The 18,970-nt window shown below is 64.5% G+C and overlaps 2 protein-coding genes across 4 annotated transcripts; one reads left to right on the forward strand and one right to left on the reverse strand.

The window, feature by feature from the left end:
* Positions 1-450: 450 nt before the first annotated feature.
* Positions 451-6,957, reverse strand: LOC123393212 (basic proline-rich protein-like). Its single transcript, XM_045084550.1, has 3 exons — positions 6,298-6,957; positions 3,370-5,871; positions 451-3,214 (listed from the first exon to the last, which is right to left on the reverse strand). The coding sequence occupies exons 1-2, from the start codon at positions 6,955-6,957 to the stop codon at positions 4,753-4,755; spliced, it is 1,779 nt and encodes a 592-aa protein (XP_044940485.1). The 3' UTR covers positions 451-3,214; positions 3,370-4,752.
* On the forward strand, positions 6,236-17,368 carry SIK1 (salt inducible kinase 1). Of its 3 annotated transcripts, none has more exons than XM_045084407.1 (14): positions 6,236-6,382; positions 6,941-7,111; positions 7,476-7,592; positions 9,939-10,002; positions 10,177-10,338; positions 10,485-10,609; positions 10,712-10,835; positions 11,278-11,480; positions 11,747-11,950; positions 12,374-12,496; positions 12,623-12,839; positions 13,465-13,740; positions 14,264-14,498; positions 14,991-17,368. In XM_045084407.1, exons 2-14 carry the CDS (start codon positions 6,956-6,958, stop codon positions 15,349-15,351), a joined length of 2,367 nt encoding a protein of 788 aa, XP_044940342.1. In that variant the 5' UTR covers positions 6,236-6,382; positions 6,941-6,955; the 3' UTR covers positions 15,352-17,368. The 3 variants fall into 3 exon arrangements, with proteins under 3 accessions (XP_044940342.1, XP_044940343.1, XP_044940344.1); XM_045084408.1 differs by having other exon boundaries at positions 11,801-11,950; XM_045084409.1 differs by lacking the exon at positions 11,747-11,950.
* Positions 17,369-18,970: the final 1,602 nt, after the last annotated feature.

The following is an 18,970-nucleotide window of genomic DNA, read 5'->3' on the forward strand; positions in this document are numbered from 1 at the left end:
GTCCTGGTCTGGCCTGTCAGTTTTAGGTCTTTGGTTTGTGAGAAGAAAGCTCTGGAAGCCTCCTCCCAGGTCTTGGAGGGAACCAGAGCGTCCGGCCCCGACGCAGGGCTGGCTGGCCCTTCTTCCCAGTCCGCCTGGTCCCGAGAGGCTCCGCCCACCTGCAAACGCACATGTCCTGAGTGGTTTGGGGCCCCGCTGCTTGCTTCCTCCCCAAATGTTTGGCCTTTCTGACTTCCCAGGGATCACGGTGGAGACGCAAACGCCACCGTGGAGCGCTGGCCCCGCTGGACACTGTCCCACTTGGTTCCGTGGCGTATCTCTGCACGGCTCATTGCTTGTCACCCTGCGCTGGGACGCGTCGTGACGGCAGGTGCGCCGTCTGGTCACCAGCTCGCAGTCATTCCTGCTCGCCGATGCCTGCGACGTCTTTACCTCCTCATGACATAAACCTACGTGTTTTCTTTTTAATGAACAATACAACAGCGATACCAAAAACCATGGAAACGAGGTCAGAAAGAATGAAACACCTTTGCAGGCTGTACGGAAGAGGCTGGGTGCAGAGCCCGGAGCCGCGTGTCCTCCTGGGCCTCCGAGTCACCTGGGCAACCGGGGAGGGGGGTGAGAGGCTCTCTGCTCTCTGTGGCCCCCACACCGCCTGCTGCGGTGGCCTGAGCCCGCAGGTCCCCAGAGTCTGCACACCCTGCCGTCCCTGCGACCCCGTCCGCAGCCTCCAGGGACCATGCTCCTTGCTGGGGCTGCGCTGTCCTGAGCTGGCCGGGCCAGGTGTCCAGGCGTGACCCCGATGCCTCTCCAACAGCCACATCATCTCCGAGCCGGGCCCCGGGGGGATGTCAGAGCAAAGCCTCATCAGAGGGACCAAGATGTCAGCATGGAGGGAAGGACAACCAGGGGTTAAATCGGGGATGAAAGGGCCACCTGCGTGGCAGGATTCCAGGCAGACCCTAAAACCACGATGCCGATGACCGTTAATGACAGGACGAGAGGCCTCCCGTAGGCGGCTGGCGCAAAAGGCAGGCAGAGGCTGTTGTTATGAAAAGCCTCGGGGAGAAGCATCACAACGCCGGTAGCATCACCCGCGTCTTCTGTTTCGGTCTTTGTGTACTTCTGTATTTTCTAAATTTCCTACTGAACGTTTTTTTACTGATTTTGTGCCCACTCAGTGATGCTGAAAATGCCTGTGTTCCATCCCAGGGTCCCAGAAAGACGCAGTGTCCCCGCCTCTTGGCCACTGCCTGTCCCTCCCATGGGTCCCCCAGGAAGCTCCTGGATGGGGAACCTTTGCCTCTGCCCCAGGGTCTGGGCGGACCAAAGCACTTAAACTCCCACCCCCACCCCCCGCAGACCTTCACCCCTGTGCTCCATCCCTCCTCCCCCACGAGGTGGGAAGCCACACTCAGGACCGGCCCCCGGCCAGACGAACATCCCACTCGTTTCCCTCCTCATCCTGGCCTCTTCCCCCGCTTGAGCCCAGACACCCCCTGGGCCACACCGGCCCTCGCGCAGGCACCTCCAGAGAAAAGTCACACGGCCGCCGTGCAGTACCTTGCAAAGGCACGCTGGGCAGTGCTGGGCATTTCCACCAGCTGTGCCTCTGCAGCCTACCGGCTGGCCGGGATCCCCCTCTCCTGCATCCCCTCGCAGTGGCCTCCTCCTGGCCGCCTGCCCTGTGTCCTCCGCCTCAGCTCAGGGGACATGGGAAGGAGCCCCCCGTGGGAGGCCACTTCCCCTGCCCAGCCCCTCTACTGTGTCACCCGGGATCCCTTTCTTCCTTCCGTCTCGGCTTCCGAGAGCTCCTTCCTCACCACCTCCTGTCCTGCTGTCCGTCTCAGCGAGACGCACGCCCGCGAGAGACGACGCCTGTCTATCCCCTTCCTGCTGTGCCCGCACTCCCAAACCACGCACAGTGCACGGCACACACTCGGACGCCTGGAGCGTGACCCCCGGGCACCGCACGCCTGGCCCCCCCTCCCCGGCAGGCCTGCCCCCTCCCGCCCACCCCATCCCTGCCGGTACCCGTCGCGGTCCCGCCGGAGTCCGGGCACGCGCCTGTTCCCGGTTCTGACGAACCGCAGAAACTCACGTCATTTCTGACAGGACACCAACCAGCGGATATCCCGGAGACAACCAGACAAGAAGCGCTGCTCCCAGAAGGAATCGAGGTGCTCTGGGCATTTCCTATGCCAAGCCCAGAATAAGGGATGTGGCCACCCTGGGGCTCCTGGTCCCGGTTCCTGGTCTGCATGAGGCCAGAGCATCCCAGAGGATCCTAGCTTTTCTCCCCAGTCGCTTGGGACCAGCAGGAAGATGGAGGGGAATGCCGGCATTCAGGGTGTGGGTTCCTCCCAGCCGAGGGCAGCTGCTTTACTCTGGGTGTGCGCCCAGGACACGTGACCACCCCCCAGGTCTCTGGTGAGCCCGACAGGTACTGAGGCCGGCGTCTCGGGCCCTGGCTGCTCCCTCGCCCTGTGCTGACTGTCCTCGTACCCCGGCTCCCCAAGACCACCGTCTGCAGAACATGGGGAGACAGACGGCCGAAGGCCTGTTGGCATCAATCACAGCCCTGCTTTAGTATCCGGCCATTGGGCACACTGGGGATTCCTCACTGGTGACAGAGACAGAAACGGGCACTAGAGTCCAGGAACTCTGCATCAGGAGCCAGCAGGTCCGAGGGTAGGACACGCTTGCTGGTGTGTGTATGTGCATGGGCCCGGGATGCTGGAATTCTGCCCTGCCTGTCCCATGGCTGCCTCTCCAGGGTCCATACCCTGGCCCGAGGGTCCCCAAGACCCAGGATGCCTCTCCTCTCAGCCTGTGGAGGGCCTGACCGAGGAACACGACCGCTACCGAGGCAGTTGCAGGACAAATGCATCCCAGAGGAGCCGTGATGGGGGGGAGGGGTATGAGATCATTGGAGCCGGTGGCCCACTGAGGCTTTGAGCTTTCTTCCTGCCTGGCGGACCCAGGCCGGGGCAGTGTGGACGCGTCTGCAAAGGTAACACACAGCAGAAGGGACGGTGACCACCGCTGAGGCCTGAGGATGCTGCGGGCAGCCGGGTTTGTGGTCTCATACCTGAAGTCACGGCGCTGGTGCCTTCAATAAACCACACTAACCCAGATGGAACAGCCGGGAGCCCGGAGAAGGGCCTTGGGTATCTGGGAGGAGCGTGTCCAGAGAGAAAAGCACCTCGTCGTCCTATGGGTGACGAAGGGAAAGCCATCCTGAAGGGGGCGCTGCCGTCGCCATCGCCTTCAGCCCCGAGAGAGCAGCTTCAGAGCACCTCCTGGGGCCAGGCCGGCGGCCCCCCTGCGCCAGGACAAGTGCTGACTTCCAACCCCACCTGCACTTACCGACGTATTTCGAGAAGTTTACAGCTTGTTCGGGCTTAGCACCTCGGGAGCCCGGCCAGGAATACGGGAATATTAAAGAGACCCACTTGCTGGGGGTCTCCCCACCCAAGACCTAAAGGCAGGAGGACGAAATCCAGAAACGCTGCAACGACAAGTCGGGCGTAGAAGTTCCGAAGAGAAGAGCACCGGAGTTCCTGCTTCTCCCGAACCCGCCGCGGCACAGGCAGCAGCCCCTGCGTGCCCCTCGCAGCCTCTGAGCCCTTCTCCCGCGACGGTCAGCGAGCAGACGTCCGATCTTTGCTTCCCTCTACCGAAGCACACATGGTGCATGTCTTTCCTCCCTCGTGACACGTGCAAAGCATACGAGACTAGAAATCTGAAAAGAATTCAAGGATTCTGGAAGGAATTCTGGCCTCCCTGTGCCAAGGATCCAGATGATAATGGAAGACACTTGGGAGCGGGCGCCCATCGAGGGCAAATTCACGGGGGTGCCGGGGGAACCCCACTGGGGGAGATGGCAGCCTGAGGTCAGACGCTCCCTCCCGCCTGCCTGCCCTCCCGGCACAGCGCGCTCTGCACCCAGGCGCTGGGGGCTGGCCGCAGCGCACACAGGGCTGTTCAGATGGTCGGAAGCGCCCGGGTGCAGGGACCTTCTGTGCGAAGGCAGCTTTGGCTCGTTGGCCGCAGTTTTTACTCAGCGATGACAAAATGTTTCCAAACAGCCGGCCAGGTGCTTGCAAACACCTATGACCTTTCAAAAGACTTGGCTGGACCTGGGGTCGGAGGGGGTGGAGGAGCCCCGTAGGCTAGATGTCTCCTGGATGAGCCTGCGGAAAGTTCTGGGCTCCCGGAATGGGGGGGGGGGGCAGGTGAGTGTCCTCGGGCCCCTGGTTCCTTCTCTCTGAGTCTCACTCTCCCATGAGCAGATTCGTGGGGTGCCCCAGAAGGGAAGAAAGGCAGTTATAAATGATTCCTCCAGAAGAGAGTAAAGTCCTCCTCCAAATTCTCGGCGGAGAAACCTGGGACGGGTAATAACCTTCTGAAACACGAGGAAAGCTCGGGGGTTACTGGTGTCCTCGAGAGCCTTTCAAACCTGACCCATGAACCACTGCCCAGGGAGGCCCACTGGGAAATATTTGGTCCGGCTGCCGACTACGCATCAGGAGAAGCACAGCTCGGTCTGCCGCGACGCCCTTGCCAGGCCAGCCACGTCTCCAGGCGACGGTCCACACGTGGAAGCTTCCGGAAGAAGGCTTCAAGTCGTGCATCCAACTCCCTTAATGCTCGTTCCCCAGCCCCTCCTATGAAGGAGTATTTTCACGTAACACAAAGGAAAACGATTTGAGGCTCGATACAGAACTCAGATCGCGCACCACGGCCTTCCTAATGCCTGACCCTCAAACCGCGCCGACCACCCGCCGCCTCTGTCTTCCCTCGGACACTGTTTTCTTTCCTGCCCAGGCACAGAGGAGCTCGGGGGGAGCAGCGGGGCCCACAGCGCTTGTCACCCCTGCCAATGTCATCCTGTGCAGCCGCAGGGCCGCCCCCTGCAGCTCCAGGGAAACAGGCCGCGACATTAGCGACCCGCCCCACGGCCCCTGCCAAGTGTCCAGCGCTGGCAGGAGCAAGTCCTGGCCTGACGTGGATGCACCTGCCCGCGGGGGCCGCTCCCCAGCGAGCAGAGTCCGCCCGGGTCTGGACACACAGCCCGGCCCCGATCCCATCTAACTCGGTGTCCATAGCGGTCCGAGAACCCGAGGACCCGCTCCCGGCCACGCGGCTGGCCTCCCCGACAGCGGCCTCGGGCCTCTTCGCCCCTCTCCATCCCCCCGGGGCCTCATCAAAGTCGGGCCGCCCGACAAGGGCCTGCTCCGGGGGACCTGGCCCGCGCTGACCCGCGTCCGCGGCAGGAGGGGCCGGGCGGGCGGCACCGGGCTCCGGCGCGCGCGGGGTCGAGGCCGGGCGGCCCCGCGGTCGGCGGACGCTGCCCGGTCCCCCGAGTTTCCCACCGGGACAAAGCGACCGGAGGCTGGTCGCCCGCCGCCGGGAGCGCTTGTCCCGGACGGGGCGGGCCGACTCGGGACTGGGCGCGGGCGTGTCCCCGGCGCCCCGAGGGCCGTCCTGCGGGTCCGCGGGCTCCCCGAGCCCCACCTGCCGCTTCCCCCGACGGAGGCGCCGGGGCCGGGCCGTCCGCTTGGACCGAGGGAGACCCGCGGCCTCTCCCCGATAACGGGAGCCCGGACCCGGCGCGCGGAGAGGGCGCAGCCGCCGCTGTGCGGAGCTTCGGGGGGCCGGCGAGGGGCCGCGCGGGAGCAAGCCCCGGGGGCGCGCGAGGGGAGGGCGCCGCGCCGAGGGCCGTGCGCGCGCCGCTGCGGAGGGGGCGCCGGGACCGAGGCCCAGCCGCCTGCAGCGCTCGCGGAGCCCGGCAGGGGGCGCGCGCCGGCGGGAACGCGGGCGCGGGCGGGAGGGCCGGCCTCGGCGGGCCTCGGGCGGCCGGCGCCCCTGACGTCACCGCCCCGCGGTCGCCGGGGCGACGGCCCCATCAGCGCGCGCGTCAGAGCCTCCAGTCCCTTGGCAACGGCCCGATCTCCCGCTCTCCCTTCGCCTGGCGCTCGTCCGCGCGTCGCTCTGGCGTCAAAGTGACGTCAATGGGGATGTATCAATCCGGCGGCGGCGGCGGCGGGGGCGGGGCCGGCGGGGCGGGGCGGGGCCGGCGCGGCGCGGGCGCGGGCGGGGCCGAGGCGCGGCGGGGGCGGGGCGGGGGCGGGGCCGGGGCGGGGCCGGGGCGGGGCCGGGGCGGGGCCGGGGCGGGCGGCGCGGGCGGCCCGAGCGCGCGGCGCGGCCTCAGAGCTGACATGCGGCGCGGCCCGGGCGGCGGCGGCGGCGGCGGCGGAGGCGGCGGCGGCGGCGGCGGCCCGAGCAGCAGGCGCCGGAGCAGCGCCAGCGACCGAGCGGGCGGCGGGGAGCGCGGGGCGAGCGGCGGCCCTGCCTCGGCGCGCGGAGGGCGGCAGCGGTAAGGCGGCGGCGCGGCGGGGTGGCCGCCTCTGCGCTCGGGGCGGCGGGGCCGGGGCGCCGGGGCTCGGGTTGGCGGCGCCGCGCGGGGCTCCGGGGCTCGGAGGCGCGCGCGCGGGGGTCGAGGACCGGGACCACCGCCCCCGCCGCCGCCGCCGCCGCCGGGCTCCCCTTTGTTGTGGGGCGGGCGGGCGAGCAGCCCCCGGGGCTCGCGGGCCGGGGTCGGGACGGCGGGGCGCGGGGCGCGGGGGAGCGGCGGCCCCGCGGGGTGCAGGGGAGCGGGGTGCAGGGCCGGCGGCCGCGACGAGCCGACCGCGGGCGGCGGGGCGGGGGTCGGCGCGGGAGCGGGTCGCGGCGCCCCGCGCGGGGCCGGGGGTCTCGGGGGCCCGGGCGCAGCGGCCCCGGGCGGCGGGGCGGGCGCGGGAGCGGGTGCGCGCCCGGCGGGGTGAGGAGGTTGGGTCGGAGCAGCGCGCGGGGGCGGCGGGGCGCGGGGGCGGCGGGGCGCGGGGCCGGGCGGGTCGGGGCGGCCGGCGCTGAGCGCGCTCCCGGCGGCCCGCAGGTGCGGCGCGGAGCCATGGTGATCATGTCCGAGCTGAGCGCGGCCCCCGCCGGCCCCGGCCAGGGCCAGCAGAAGCCCCTCCGCGTGGGCTTCTACGACGTGGAGCGGACGCTGGGCAAGGGCAACTTCGCGGTGGTGAAGCTGGCCCGCCATCGAGTCACCAAGACCCAGGTGCGTGCGGCGGCCCCGCCGGGGCTCCCCCCAGGGGTGCGGGGCGGGGGAGCCCTGTCCACCGCGGGCCGGCCCCGCGCTGACGGTTCTCGGTCCGGGGAAGAGAAAACGCTGCATGTCGCGATCCCGAGCAGTCCGTGCGGCTCTCGGGGCCGGCGGCGCGGGGGAGCGCCCCGACGTGGCGCACCGTCTGCCCGCGGACTGGCTTAGGTTCCGCTGACCGTCACTGCTTATTTTTCCCTCCAACTTTTTGTGATGTTTTGGGGCTGTAAAGTGTTTTAGAAATGAAGCTGTAGAAAACAGAGTGTGTAAGCAAAACGTGTGTTTTTTAAACAGACTATCTTTTTTTTTTTTTAAACCATAGGTTGCAATAAAAATAATTGATAAGACCCGATTAGATTCCAGCAACCTGGAGAAGATCTACCGTGAGGTTCAGATCATGAAGCTTCTGAATCACCCTCACATCATAAAGCTGTACCAGGTAAGGGCTCAAGTTCGCCTTTTCCTGTGGGTCCCCGCAAGGGTGGTGTTCTCCGCAAGAAGCCTGCAGTTTCCGGATTTTGCCCCTCTTTGGGTCTTTGTGGCAGTCAGGGAGGGGAGGGGTGTGTGTACGGGAAACTGGTTCTTGTGAGGTCTTCAGATGTATTTTCAATTATTTTTCTGGCTTTTGGATCATAATGGGAAGTTTGCTTCATCGAAATGTTACTTAGTGTTGGCATTCGTTCCCGTTTTAGATGCGTAGAGCTCAGATGTTACTATGAAAACAGACCGCTCGATCTGTGTACTGCCGCAAGTCAAGTGTTTCGTGGAGAAGGACAGATTTTAGGGAAACGAGACGCTGTCTGCTTTTGCAGATAATTGTTAACGTTGAAAACCGGCTGCTCTTACTACTTCTTGTAAATTTACCTTTGCAAAGGCAGCAGTGACCATCCGTCTTCCCCTTTAAACTCTCCCACCACAAAAGGAGAGAGGGAAGTGCTTTTGCCCTGGCGAAACAGGGAACTTGCTATCGAATCCACGTTGGGAACACACCTCACCCTGGCCGCCCATTGGTGTGTTTTCTGACTTGATGTTTGTTATCGTGTTGAAACTAAGAAATTATGTCTTTGGGATCTAAGCGTTGATTTAATTAGGACAGCAAAGCGAAGCTGCCTTGGAGTCAGCTGCCGGCTTGTGCAAACGAGGGGCCGTCGGCTTGCAGAAGAAGTTCTGTGCAGATGCTCAATGTTCCATCCAGCTGGGCTGGGCGTCAGGTCCTCTCGGTGATTCTCGTGAAGGCCTGTGACTCTGAGATGAATGTGGCACGGGGTGCGCGTGTGCCCATGCAGTTGGCAAGGCTGGGTGTACAGTGTGGTAGGAGAGGGAATTAGAATAGAAAATTACCCCACGGAAGCCGCGTCATTGGGCTTGTGTTCCCCGAAATGACCGTTTACTCAGAGTCATTAAGAGCAGGGTGCCCGTCACTGTCCACGCTGGCCTGGGCTTTGTTTCTGTGTCATCTCCAAGTCGTGCTGCTCTGATAAGAAGTTTCCTCATGGTCCCTGATGTCAGTGCCTGAGAAATGTGCCTGGCCTGTTTCCGCAGGAGGGGGATGAGCCCTGTTTTTGACTTTGCCGGAGGGATGAGCCAGGCCACACCTTCCTGGGCTTCCTGTCCCCCGGCCAGCCCAGTGTGTGGAGCAGCCCGGTTAGAGGGCGCACGGCCCGCGTCCCTGGAGTTCACCGTCCTTTCCGGGGGTGTGGGGGGTGTTTGGTGGCTGAGCGGCTCGGAGGGCAGCGGCTCCCGTGGGACGGCCGCGCCTGTCCTTCCTCGAGGTCTGACACCGGTGTGATTCTCCTCCGGCTGTGCCAGGCCCGCAACCGTGGGGAGACACTTCCCTCTTGCCTTGAGCATTTCTAAACCTCAGAACATGTTCAGTCTTCGTTCTTTCTCTTGTCTCTTGAATTGAGGGAGGGATAAACCGCGGGCTTCTCACTCGCGATGGCTACACACACCGAGGGCTGGGACGGTTACAACTTCCTGGCCGGCACCGCCTCCCCTTTCTTGTTAGATTTACGGCTGAAAGCAGTTGTCTTTAAAGCGTCTTTTTTAAGAAACAACTATATTTTGAGCTTTAAAAAAGCCTGCTTCTGTAAGAATGTGTTGTCTCTGTGTGTGTCTCTCTCCGAAATATTTTAAAATAGAGGGACACACGTTGCTTCTTCTTACCGTGCCACAGATTTAAATTCTACCTTGTTTCTGAAAGCCTCTTAAACATTGGTTTTCAGAGTGAGATCGAGTTCTTGGATCAGTATGTGAATCTGGCGGGTGTATTTGACCTTGGCTGTTGCTGTTCCCACGGCCCGAGTGGGTCTCGTACAAAGAGCGGTCTGTTTCTCACCTGGCAGCACCTCCGGTCAGCCCCTAAGTTACCAAGTCAGTGAGGCAGGTGGGAAGCGGGTATCGGCGTCCGGGTGAGCTCAGCGGCTGCGGGCCAGGCTCCGGGCGGAAAGCCACAGCGGTTCTCTCCCGGCGTCCTGGTGTCCAGGGCCGAGGCCTCGGGGCGGCGAGGCAGCGGGGCCGGCGCTGTGATACGGGCGGGTTCTGGCGCAGCCGGCTAGGCGGGCTGGTGCAGAATTCCACTCCCATGTTTTAAATTCTTGTTTTGCGTAGGAACCCCTGTCTCTGTTCCTTTAACGCAGAAGTGTGTGTTTTCTCTTTCTTCTTAAACATACTGGATGCACTCGTCCTGGGAAGGTTAACAAGTGACACGGGTCCCAGTGGTCCGTTTACTCCACGGGTCTGTTCCCTTTCCGTGGGGTTAAACGTTAGGTCTTTGTGTTTCTAGGTTATGGAAACAAAGGATATGCTTTATATCGTCACCGAGTTCGCAAAGAATGGAGAAATGTTCGGTAAGCCACGCCTCTTTTGGTCTCTGGTGGAAACAGACCTGGGAACTTGGCCCCAGCCGCCCCTGCAGCCTCTGGGGCTGCCCCTCCCGAGCTCCTGCGGCGCTCTTTCGCCGCGCCCCAGAGGGCGGCCGGCTTCGGGGTGTCGCGCTCTAGCTTTGGGCTGTCACTCCTCAGATTATTTGACTTCCAACGGGCACCTCAGCGAGAATGAAGCGCGCAAGAAGTTCTGGCAGATTCTGTCGGCCGTGGAGTACTGCCACAGCCACCACATCGTGCACCGGGACCTCAAGACGGAGAACCTGCTGCTGGACGGCAGCATGGACATCAAGCTGGCAGGCAAGGGAGCCCAGGCCCGGCCGCCTCGTGGGGGCGGGGAGGGGTGCCCACCGCCCAGGGCCCCCGGGCCGCTCGCACACACAGCTGCAGAACCCGGGCCCTGATGTGTCTACCGTGACTTCACCGCCCGTGTTCTTGTTCCTCAGATTTCGGGTTCGGGAATTTCTACAAGTCGGGAGAACCCCTGTCCACGTGGTGTGGGAGCCCCCCGTACGCGGCCCCAGAGGTCTTCGAGGGGAAGGAGTACGAAGGCCCCCAGCTGGACATCTGGGTAGGAGCCCGCGTGTGCGGCGTGCGGGGCCCCCAGGGCTCTTGGGAATGGCTATGGAGCCCGGGGCGCGGGCGCTGACGGGCAGCCTGTGATCCTTCGCAGAGCCTGGGTGTCGTGCTCTACGTCCTGGTCTGCGGCTCGCTCCCCTTCGACGGGCCCAACCTGCCGGCTCTGCGCCAGCGGGTCCTGGAGGGCCGCTTCCGCATCCCCTTCTTCATGTCTCAAGGTAGGCGCCGCCGCCAGCCTGCTGCGGGGCTTCTCGGGCCCCCCGGGAAGAGAGTTTTGGAGAGGGAGGAGGAACTGATCGCCCGAATTGCCGCCTGACTGGGCCAGAGTGTGCCGTCAGGTGTACGGGTCAGCCCCGGGTCCCTGCGTCGGGTGTACAGGTCGGCTGCGTGGGAGAGACCCAGCCCACTGGGCGTTTTCCCGTGCCCTACTTATGGGGATGTGGGTGCCTGGGCTCTGCTGGTGTCGGGTCCCCCGCCGGCCCCAGCACTGGGGATGCTGGCCCAGTCACTGGAATTTAAGTCTTCCTCTGTCTGGCCGTGTGCCCTCAGGAAGGGACTCTGGTCCCCAGAAGGGCTGCGGTGGGTACCGGGTGAGAGGTGGTGGGTACATGCCCGCAGGTGGCTCCTGCCCCGGGCTCAGCGGGTCCCCTTCGCCCCCAGACTGCGAGACCCTGATCCGCCGCATGCTGGTGGTGGACCCCGCCAAGCGCATCACCATCGCCCAGATCCGCCAGCACCGCTGGATGCAGGCCGAGCCCTCCGTGCCGCGGCCCCCCTGCCCGGCCTTCCCCACGCTCGGCTACGACGAGCAGGTGCTGGGCGTGATGCACAGCCTCGGCATCGACCGGCAGCGCACCGTGGAGGTGAGCACCCAGCCCGCCCCGGCCCCACGGGTGCCCCGACGGGGACGCACTCCCTGCGAGAAGCGGGCGCTCGCCCATCGAGTTAAAACAGGAACCTGGGCTAATTTAAGGGCCAGCTGTCTGCTCCTCTAGAGGACCTTCTGGGCCACCCAAGAATAACCCTAGGAGCAGTGTCCAGGGCCCCGGCCCCGCTCCCCAGCCCCGCCCTGCCCCCCCCCACCCCCGGTCCTGACGCCCGCTCCGACCCCGCTCCTCTCCGCCCCCAGTCCCTGCGGAACACCCTGATGCCCGCCCTGACCCCGCTCCTCTCCGCCCCCCAGTCCCTGCGGAACAGCAGTTACAACCACTTCGCTGCGATTTATTATCTCCTTCTGGAGCGGCTGAAGGACCACCGGCCCACCCCGCCCGCGGCCCGGCCCAGCCCCGCCCGGCCACAAAGGCCCAGGAGCTCAGACCTCAGCAGCTGTGAGGTGGGGGACCCGGCCCCTTCGCGGGCTTTGCCCTGGATGGTGCGCCCTGCCCCTGCCAGAAATCCCTTGCCTGGACGGGCCCGGGAGCCAGACGCTGAGCACACTGGCCCCCGGGCCACATCTCCGGCCAGTTAGGCGTGGGTGTGGGGGGTGGGTTCCTGTGTGGCCACCTCTGCTGAGGGTCAGGCACCGCCCCACGGCCACTTGTTCCTTAACCGTCCCCGATCTGGCCTGTCCCCACCTCCCGGTCACCCCGTGCAGCGTGGCCCCGGAGAGGAGGGTGCCTGTGTCCTAAGCCCGGTCAGCGAGTGACTGATGTCTGTGAGGCCCACAGCAGAGCTGGTGGGGTCTTCCTCGTGACACTGCTGGTGACGGTCCCCAGAGCCGCCTGCCTGATGGTGTCTGTCCTCTGCCTGCCCACAGGTGCTTCAGGAAGGCCTCTCGGGCGACTCTTTCCAATCCTCCCTGCTGTGCCCACAGCCCCAGGCCTTGGGGCAGTCTGTCTTGCAGGCCGACACGGACTGTGACCCCCTCAGCTCCCTCCAGGTGTGTGACCTTCACCGGGCAGCCGTCGGGGGAGGGGTTCTCCCAGCCGTAGCGACGCCCCCCCCCCCCCCCCCGCCAGGCCCCACGGAGCCCTGGCGTTACTGGTCTGTGTCTGTCCTCTCGCAGCCCTGGCTTTTCCCCCTGGACGCCAACTGCAACGGAGTGTTCCGGCATCGCTCCGTCTCCCCCAGCGGCCTGCTGGACGCGCCCGTCGGAGAGGAAGTCAGGCAAGGCCCAGGCCTGGAGGAGGAGCGGGAGGCCCAGAAGCCCCTGTCCGGCGGCACGGGCCGCAGGCATACGCTGGCCGAGGTCTCCACCTGCTTCTCCCCGTGCGCCCCTCCGTGTAAGTGTCCCCGCGGGCCAGGGACACGGTCCTGGAGTGCGGCCTGGGTGGTGGGTTGACGGTTGAGGCTCTGACCCACCAATGTGAAGTGAACGTTTCTTGTTGGTTTCTGATGACACACGTCCAGATTGGTCACTTGTTTGACCGCCTCTGCCCCCCCTGGGCCATGCAGATGATGCCACAAGACTGCACGTGGCCCTCTGGTGGCAGGACTGTGGGGTTTAGCTGCCCCTGGGGGCTGGGAGGGCAGGTCCTCCTGGATGGAGGGTGACCTCATGGGAACCGCCCCACCCCGAGTCAGCTGCAGGGGCCACTGCTCACTTGTGGTGGCCGGCCATTGTCACGGCTCCCAAACTCCGATAGCCTCTGGCCGTTGTGGGCCCCTCTAGCACGGCTGAGGGTAGACATGTGGCGGCAGGTATGGCTGCCCGCCCCGTCCCCAGGCTGCATGGGCACCCACAGGCCTGGGAGAGGCTGCGCCAGGCACGGAGAAGGTGTCCCTGCCTGTTCCTCTCCCAGAGCCATGGCCACTTGTGATTTCCAGTGAGAATGGTTGGATCCCGGGGGTCTGCTTCTGGCCTCGGGAGCCTCAGGGCCCCCTCAAGAGTGCGTGCTCCTTCCTCAGGTATAGTCATCTCGTCCTCCGCCGCGAGCCCGTCGGAAGGCACCAGCTCCGACAGCTGCCTGACCTCAGTGGGTGACGGCCTGGCGGGGCTCAGTGGACGCCTGGACGCGCAGGGGCTGGTGGGCCCCTGTTCCCCTCTCAGACTGGTCTCCCCGCTCCTGGGGGCCCAGTCTGCCACCCCAGTGCTGCAGGCTCAGGGAGCCCCAGGAGGGGTCACGCTGCTCCCCATCAGCTTTCAGGAAGGCCGGAGGGCGTCGGACACCTCGCTCACTCAAGGTGACTTCTGCTTTTGTGCACACTTCCCCTTCCCAGTAGATGCTCTGTGGCCATGAAGGGCACTGCTTTGTCCTGGGGCAGAAGTCATGTCCCCAGCATTTCCCTGGGCCCGGCCCAGTGGCAGAGCTCCCAGATTCTAGATGTCCTGCTCTTCAGGGACAAGCTCCCCCAGTCTTCTGGTGGCTGGTCTGAAAAGCGCAGTAGACACGTCGATGCCCAGTCCCTCCTAGTTTGGAGAGGGTGGCTCCCACGGGGTCCCTCCCTTGTCCCAAGGCTGTGCTCCTGCCCTCCTCCCCAGAGGCTCATCTGCCCCAGACTTGTACCTGTGCCCCAGGAGGGGCTGTAGCGAGAAGCAGCCAGGTAACCAGAGGGTACCCATAATCGTGGCAGGAAGGCAGGCCATCCATCTGTCCCTTCACATTTGTGCTGGGTCCCTCCCTCTGCCTCCCCGTGGTCTTCAAACCCCTCGCCGGCCTTGGGGAGGAGACCCGCTGACCATCCTGGTCGTCCGCCCTCCCCCCAGGGCTGAAAGCCTTCCGGCAGCAGCTGAGGAAGAACGGGAGGACCAAAGGGCTCCTGGGCCTGAACAAGATCAAGGGGCTGGCTCGCCAGGTGTGCCTGCCCTCCTGCTCCAGCCGTGCCTCCAGGGGCGGCCTGAGCGCCTTCCAGCTGCCTGCGCAGAGCCCGGGCCTGCACGGCAGCGGGGCCAGCAGCCGGGAGAGCCGGAGCCTGCTGGAAGAGGTCCTGCACCAGCAGAGGTATGCGCACTTGACGCCCGTCACGGTCCCCGTGGGAGCACTCCCGGGCAGCCGGGTCTCTTGTGTGACCCTATCTCTCGAGCTGGTCCCCTTGTCCGTGCAATCCGATGAGCGCACCGCCCCCAGCCTGGGGAGGGCTGCGAGGTCGGGCCTTGTTCTCTGCAGAGGGTGGCGGAGGTGGGGAGCCGTCAGGTGCCCTCACTGTGAGGCCCGCCTGTAAGCTGGGGGATGGGGGGGCCGTGACTAAGAATGTCACGTCTGGTTGGCATCTCAGCTGCTGTGAAAGCCAGACGCAGAATGGAAATGTCAGGAATTGCTCAGGGGATTAGTCACGCACAGCGCGGCGCATGGGGAGCAGCTCCAGCCGGAGGCACGGCGGCGGGGAGCCCCGGGAGCGCGTGCGCCCGGCTGGGCGGCAGGACTTGCTGGACAGCTCAGCGGACAGGGCGGCCGTGACCCGGTCCCTCTCCCCACCCCCTCGTGCCCCTCCAGGTTGCTCCAGCTGCAGCACCACCTGGCAGGCCCGCCCAGCTGCCCGCCGGCCCCCCAGCTGCCCCCGGCCCCGCTGGTCCTCGCCCCGTGCGACGGCGCCCTCCTCGTGTCGGGACTCCAGAAAGAGCTGGGGCTGGGGCCCGGCCCGCTGCTGCCGGCCCACCTCCTGCAAGCTGGGGGCTCCCCGGTGGCCTCGGCAGCCCAGCTCCTGGACACCCACCTGCACATCAGCCGCGCCCCGGCCCCCCATCCCGCGGCCACGCTGCCCCCTGGCTTTGTGGCAACGGGACTGCCGCAGGCGGACTGTGAGATGGAGGACCTGACCGCGGGCCCGCGGGGCACGTTCGTTCTGGTGCAGTGAGGGCCCCGCGTTCGCTCGGGCCGCCGGCCCTTCGAAGCAATAATTTCGGAGTATGTGAAGACGGTTCCGGACTCAAAGCCAATACGTTTCTAGAAGCGAAACAAGCAATACGTTTGGTGTTTTGGCTTTTTTGTTGGTATTTTTTGTTTGTTTTATTTTTTTTTTTTTTTTTTTTTGCACTGAGCAAATGTAACTCTGAGTAGGACCTGGAAACTTTCTGAAGAAAAATAATAACTGAGGGGTGTGTTGGGGTGGGCAGATGGGAAGCGGGCGGCGGCGCGCGAGGGACAGGGCTAGGCCGGACGGGCCGGGCCACTGCGGGCGGCCGGGGGCGGCGGGAGGGGCGGCGAGGGTGGCGGGGCCGCGGAGGGAGCCGCGCGTTCATCGTGTGTGTGCCTGTGTGTGCTTAGTACCTTTTCTTTTTAGTTAACAATCCTCTACTTCCCGACACATTTACACTTCAGAGCGAGAACTGTGAACTTTCTGCGTTAGGCGTCCGTTTCTGCAAAGCTCTGCTGGCCAGCCCAGGAGAAAGTAATCGACCAATTCCTGGAGTTCCCTACCCTGAAATCAGAGCCCCGAGGACGGTTTGTTCCCGATTTTAGATGAGAACTTTCATCAACTGCTCGAGCGTCGGGTTTCCAGGATTCTTCAGAGGAGCCCCAGGAAGAGCCTGGAAGTGGGTGGGTGACTGGGAGGCTGGGGCTCCAGCCCGGGACCCGCGGCCTCGAACCCCCCGCGTGCCTTGGAGGGGCCCGGAGAGGTTTCTTCCTGCTGCCCGTCTTATTTCCGCTGCTAACTAAGTTTTTATGCATTTCATTATCAGGGTCCAAAAAGAACAACCGGCTGGGGGTGGGGCGTGCGACATGGCAGGGGTGCGGCGGGCGGACGGAGCAGGGCTGGCGGGCACGGGTCCCGGCTGGCCGCCCCGCCTGCCCACGGCCGGCCGGCGATCCGGGGTCCCCCGCCTTCTGCAGGCCCCACGCTGGGCGGGCTCCCGTTCAAGAGCGCGGCGGGAGAGGTCGGATCTGTGTTGTTCGAGCTTCGTTCCTTTTTTAGAGCAGACGTTGTACATGTATGTAAATGGGAAACAGATAGACACTACTTATTTTTTATATTTTTTACTACACCTTTGTGTTCCTGGTTTAAGTCCTCTCGGGTAACGTTACAGAGCGCGAGCCCCGGGTCTGCGTGGAGGAGGGAGGCGAGGCGCGTCCCCCCTGCCGGTGAACCCGGGCGGCGGCTCCGTCCCGCGGCAGCCGCCGCCTCAGCCCCCTGCGCCCCTCCGCCCCCGATCCTTTCCCGACCCAGGTGCCTTCAGCTCACTTTGGCTCTTACGACCTACAGTATTAACAGGGAAAGGTGGGCATTTGTAGAAGCCAAAGACTGCCCGGGCTCCCGGTGGCAGAGAGGCCGCGGGCCGCGCGCCCGGCTCCGTGTGTCGGCCCTGCTCGCTGCTGCCGGTCCCCCCGCACCCCCGCCACCACCTCTGCTGCTGGCCTGTGGCTGTCGCCAGCCTCGGGGAAGGGACCGTCCTCGTGCCTGGCCACCGAGAAATCACCAAAGCCTCCTGCTGCTCGCAGACGGGGGCAGGGGGCCGGAAGGTGTCGGCGCAGCCCGGCCCAGGCCTCCGGGGTCCGCAGAGGCCGCTCGGCTGACTCCCCCGCGAAGGCGGCCCCTCGTTCACTCCTCGCTGTTCTAACGCCACAGATCAAAGGCCTCAGAACCGTGACAAGCACTTTACTTCCTCGGAAATTTCCTTTCTTGCTGTGAGTCGTGTGTCCCTGCGTCTTGTGTGTAGGCGTGTGCGACGTGTGCTCCGTAGTTCCCCACACGCGTGGGGCAGGCTGGGCGCCTGGTTCTAGGCACTACGTGATCTGAGATGTACATAGTCTGTTTTTTTACTGTAACTGGTTTAATTATTTTATTTCTTATGTTAACATGAGAAATGTATGCCAAATGATTAGCGGGTGTATGTTTTTTAATTTAATATTTAAATAAAATATTTGGGCGAAAACCCTCAGCCTCTCCCTGTGCGTCGTCGGTGTGGGAAGGCCCACACTGGGGTTCGCGTCCTAAAGGGGGGGGCACGGTGCCAGCTCCCGCATCAGCCCGGCCTTGAGCAGCCTGCGGCCCCCTGGCCTGCCTGGTGGCGGCCACCACCTCCCCTCCCTGGAGGTGGGGACCCGCCCGCCACTGAGCCTCAGGTCCGGGCGCAGGAGGAGCGGCCCTGGGCTCAGCGCTCCTGGGCCTTACGGGTTGTCTCTGCCTTCCCAGGGCAGCCGAGGGCAGGCTCTGCTCACCTAGTTCTTCCCCCTCCCCCGACCCCATTCACGCCTCCCTCCTAACCCCAGAATTGCTCCGCGGATCCACCGGCAACTCGAGGATTTGGAAGACTCTCATGGCCTATTGCTCCACCTCTTAAATCGGCTCCACCGAGTCCGAGCCCTACGTGGACAGGGCTGCTGCGTGAACCAAGGATCCCCTTCATTTTGATTCCCTGGCGCATATTTTTTGGGTAAAAAGTTCTTCGATCTTTTTACGCCCGTTGGGACAGTCATTGTCCAAAAACTGTGGAATGGCCCCTGGACCCCGTGCGTGGCTAGAGGGAGGGACGTGCTGCCGGGAAAGCCGCAGGCACCGCCGCTGGCACCTCCGTGACAGACGGAGCAGTCTCCGTGTCACACACTGGTGGGCACAGACGACGGGCCCTGGAAGCAGAGACTCCCAGCAGAACCCCGCACCCCTGGGTTCACACTGTGACTCTAGCCAAGAGGGGGACGCGGCCACAGGCCTGCTAGCACGTGCTCGGGCAGGAATGAGGCCCGAGGAGTAGCGCTGGGCCATGAGAGGGAGGGAACTCTGCCTCCTGCTGACATGGGGACGGACCTTGAGGACATGACACCGAGCACAGCAAACCAGGCAGAGAAAGACCCATCCCCTGTGACCCGCTGATGTGGCTGTCCAGAGCCGTCGGATCCATGGAGACTGAAGGGGGATGCTGGGTGCCAGGGGCTGCGGCAGGGGAGCAGGGGGTTAGTGCTGCATGGGGACAGAGGTCAGTGCGGGGCCGATGGAAAGTTCTGGAGACAGTGGTGAGGGACAACACAAGTGGACTTAAGGCCACAGAACCGGACACCAACACGGCTGAGAGGTGCCTTTCATGTCACGTGTGGCTCTAGGTTCTCTTGGGGAGAGGCCCGGCTTGCAGAGTAGCGTCCCACGGCGGAACCATGACGAGAGGACGCGGCAGGACAGCAGACTGGGACCCACAGGGAACCCAGAAAATGTCTGGGTCTGCGGCCAGCCCGGGGACCGCAGCACGCGGGATCACACCTCGGCTGGTGCCCGCCTGGGAACAGTGACCACATCCTGCTCTGGGCGGAGACTCTGGATGCTGGGAGTCGGCAGCGCCTCAAGGTGGGGGGTGGGGGGCTGCAGCCCCGTGTCTGTCCCCAGCCAGGCTGCTGGATGCCGGCCGTGTGGCTTGGGCCGCAGAGGAGTCTACTGCGTGCTGACCTGGCGTGGGGCCGTGGCCCCCCAGGGAGCGAGAAGTGTCCATGGACCGGCTGTTCAAGGCTTAGCCACTTGTCTCCAACTGTGGACTCGGGAGCTTTCT

Source organism: Mustela putorius, unplaced genomic scaffold (genome assembly GCF_011764305.1).
Source record: "Mustela putorius furo isolate JIRA1106 unplaced genomic scaffold, ASM1176430v1.1 tig00000765_pilon_pilon_pilon, whole genome shotgun sequence".
NCBI lineage: Eukaryota > Metazoa > Chordata > Mammalia > Carnivora > Mustelidae > Mustela > Mustela putorius.

Excerpts from the sequence above, each read along its gene's own strand:
- SIK1 (XM_045084407.1), top strand. The coding sequence starts at position 6,956 with ATGGTGATCATGTCCGAGCTGAGCGCGGCCCCCGCCGGCCCCGGCCAG. Across the intron at positions 10,610-10,711 it reads GCCCCCAGCTGGACATCTGG|AGCCTGGGTGTCGTGCTCTA; the intron begins GTAGGAGCCCGC and ends GATCCTTCGCAG. Across the intron at positions 11,951-12,373 it reads CAGACCTCAGCAGCTGTGAG|GTGCTTCAGGAAGGCCTCTC; the intron begins GTGGGGGACCCG and ends GCCTGCCCACAG.
- LOC123393212 (XM_045084550.1), bottom strand. The coding sequence starts at position 6,957 with ATGGCTCCGCGCCGCACCTGCGGGCCGCCGGGAGCGCGCTCAGCGCCG. Across the intron at positions 5,872-6,297 it reads GTCGCTGGCGCTGCTCCGGC|GGGCGCCGGCCGCCCGAGGC; the intron begins GCCTGCTGCTCG and ends CGGTGACGTCAG.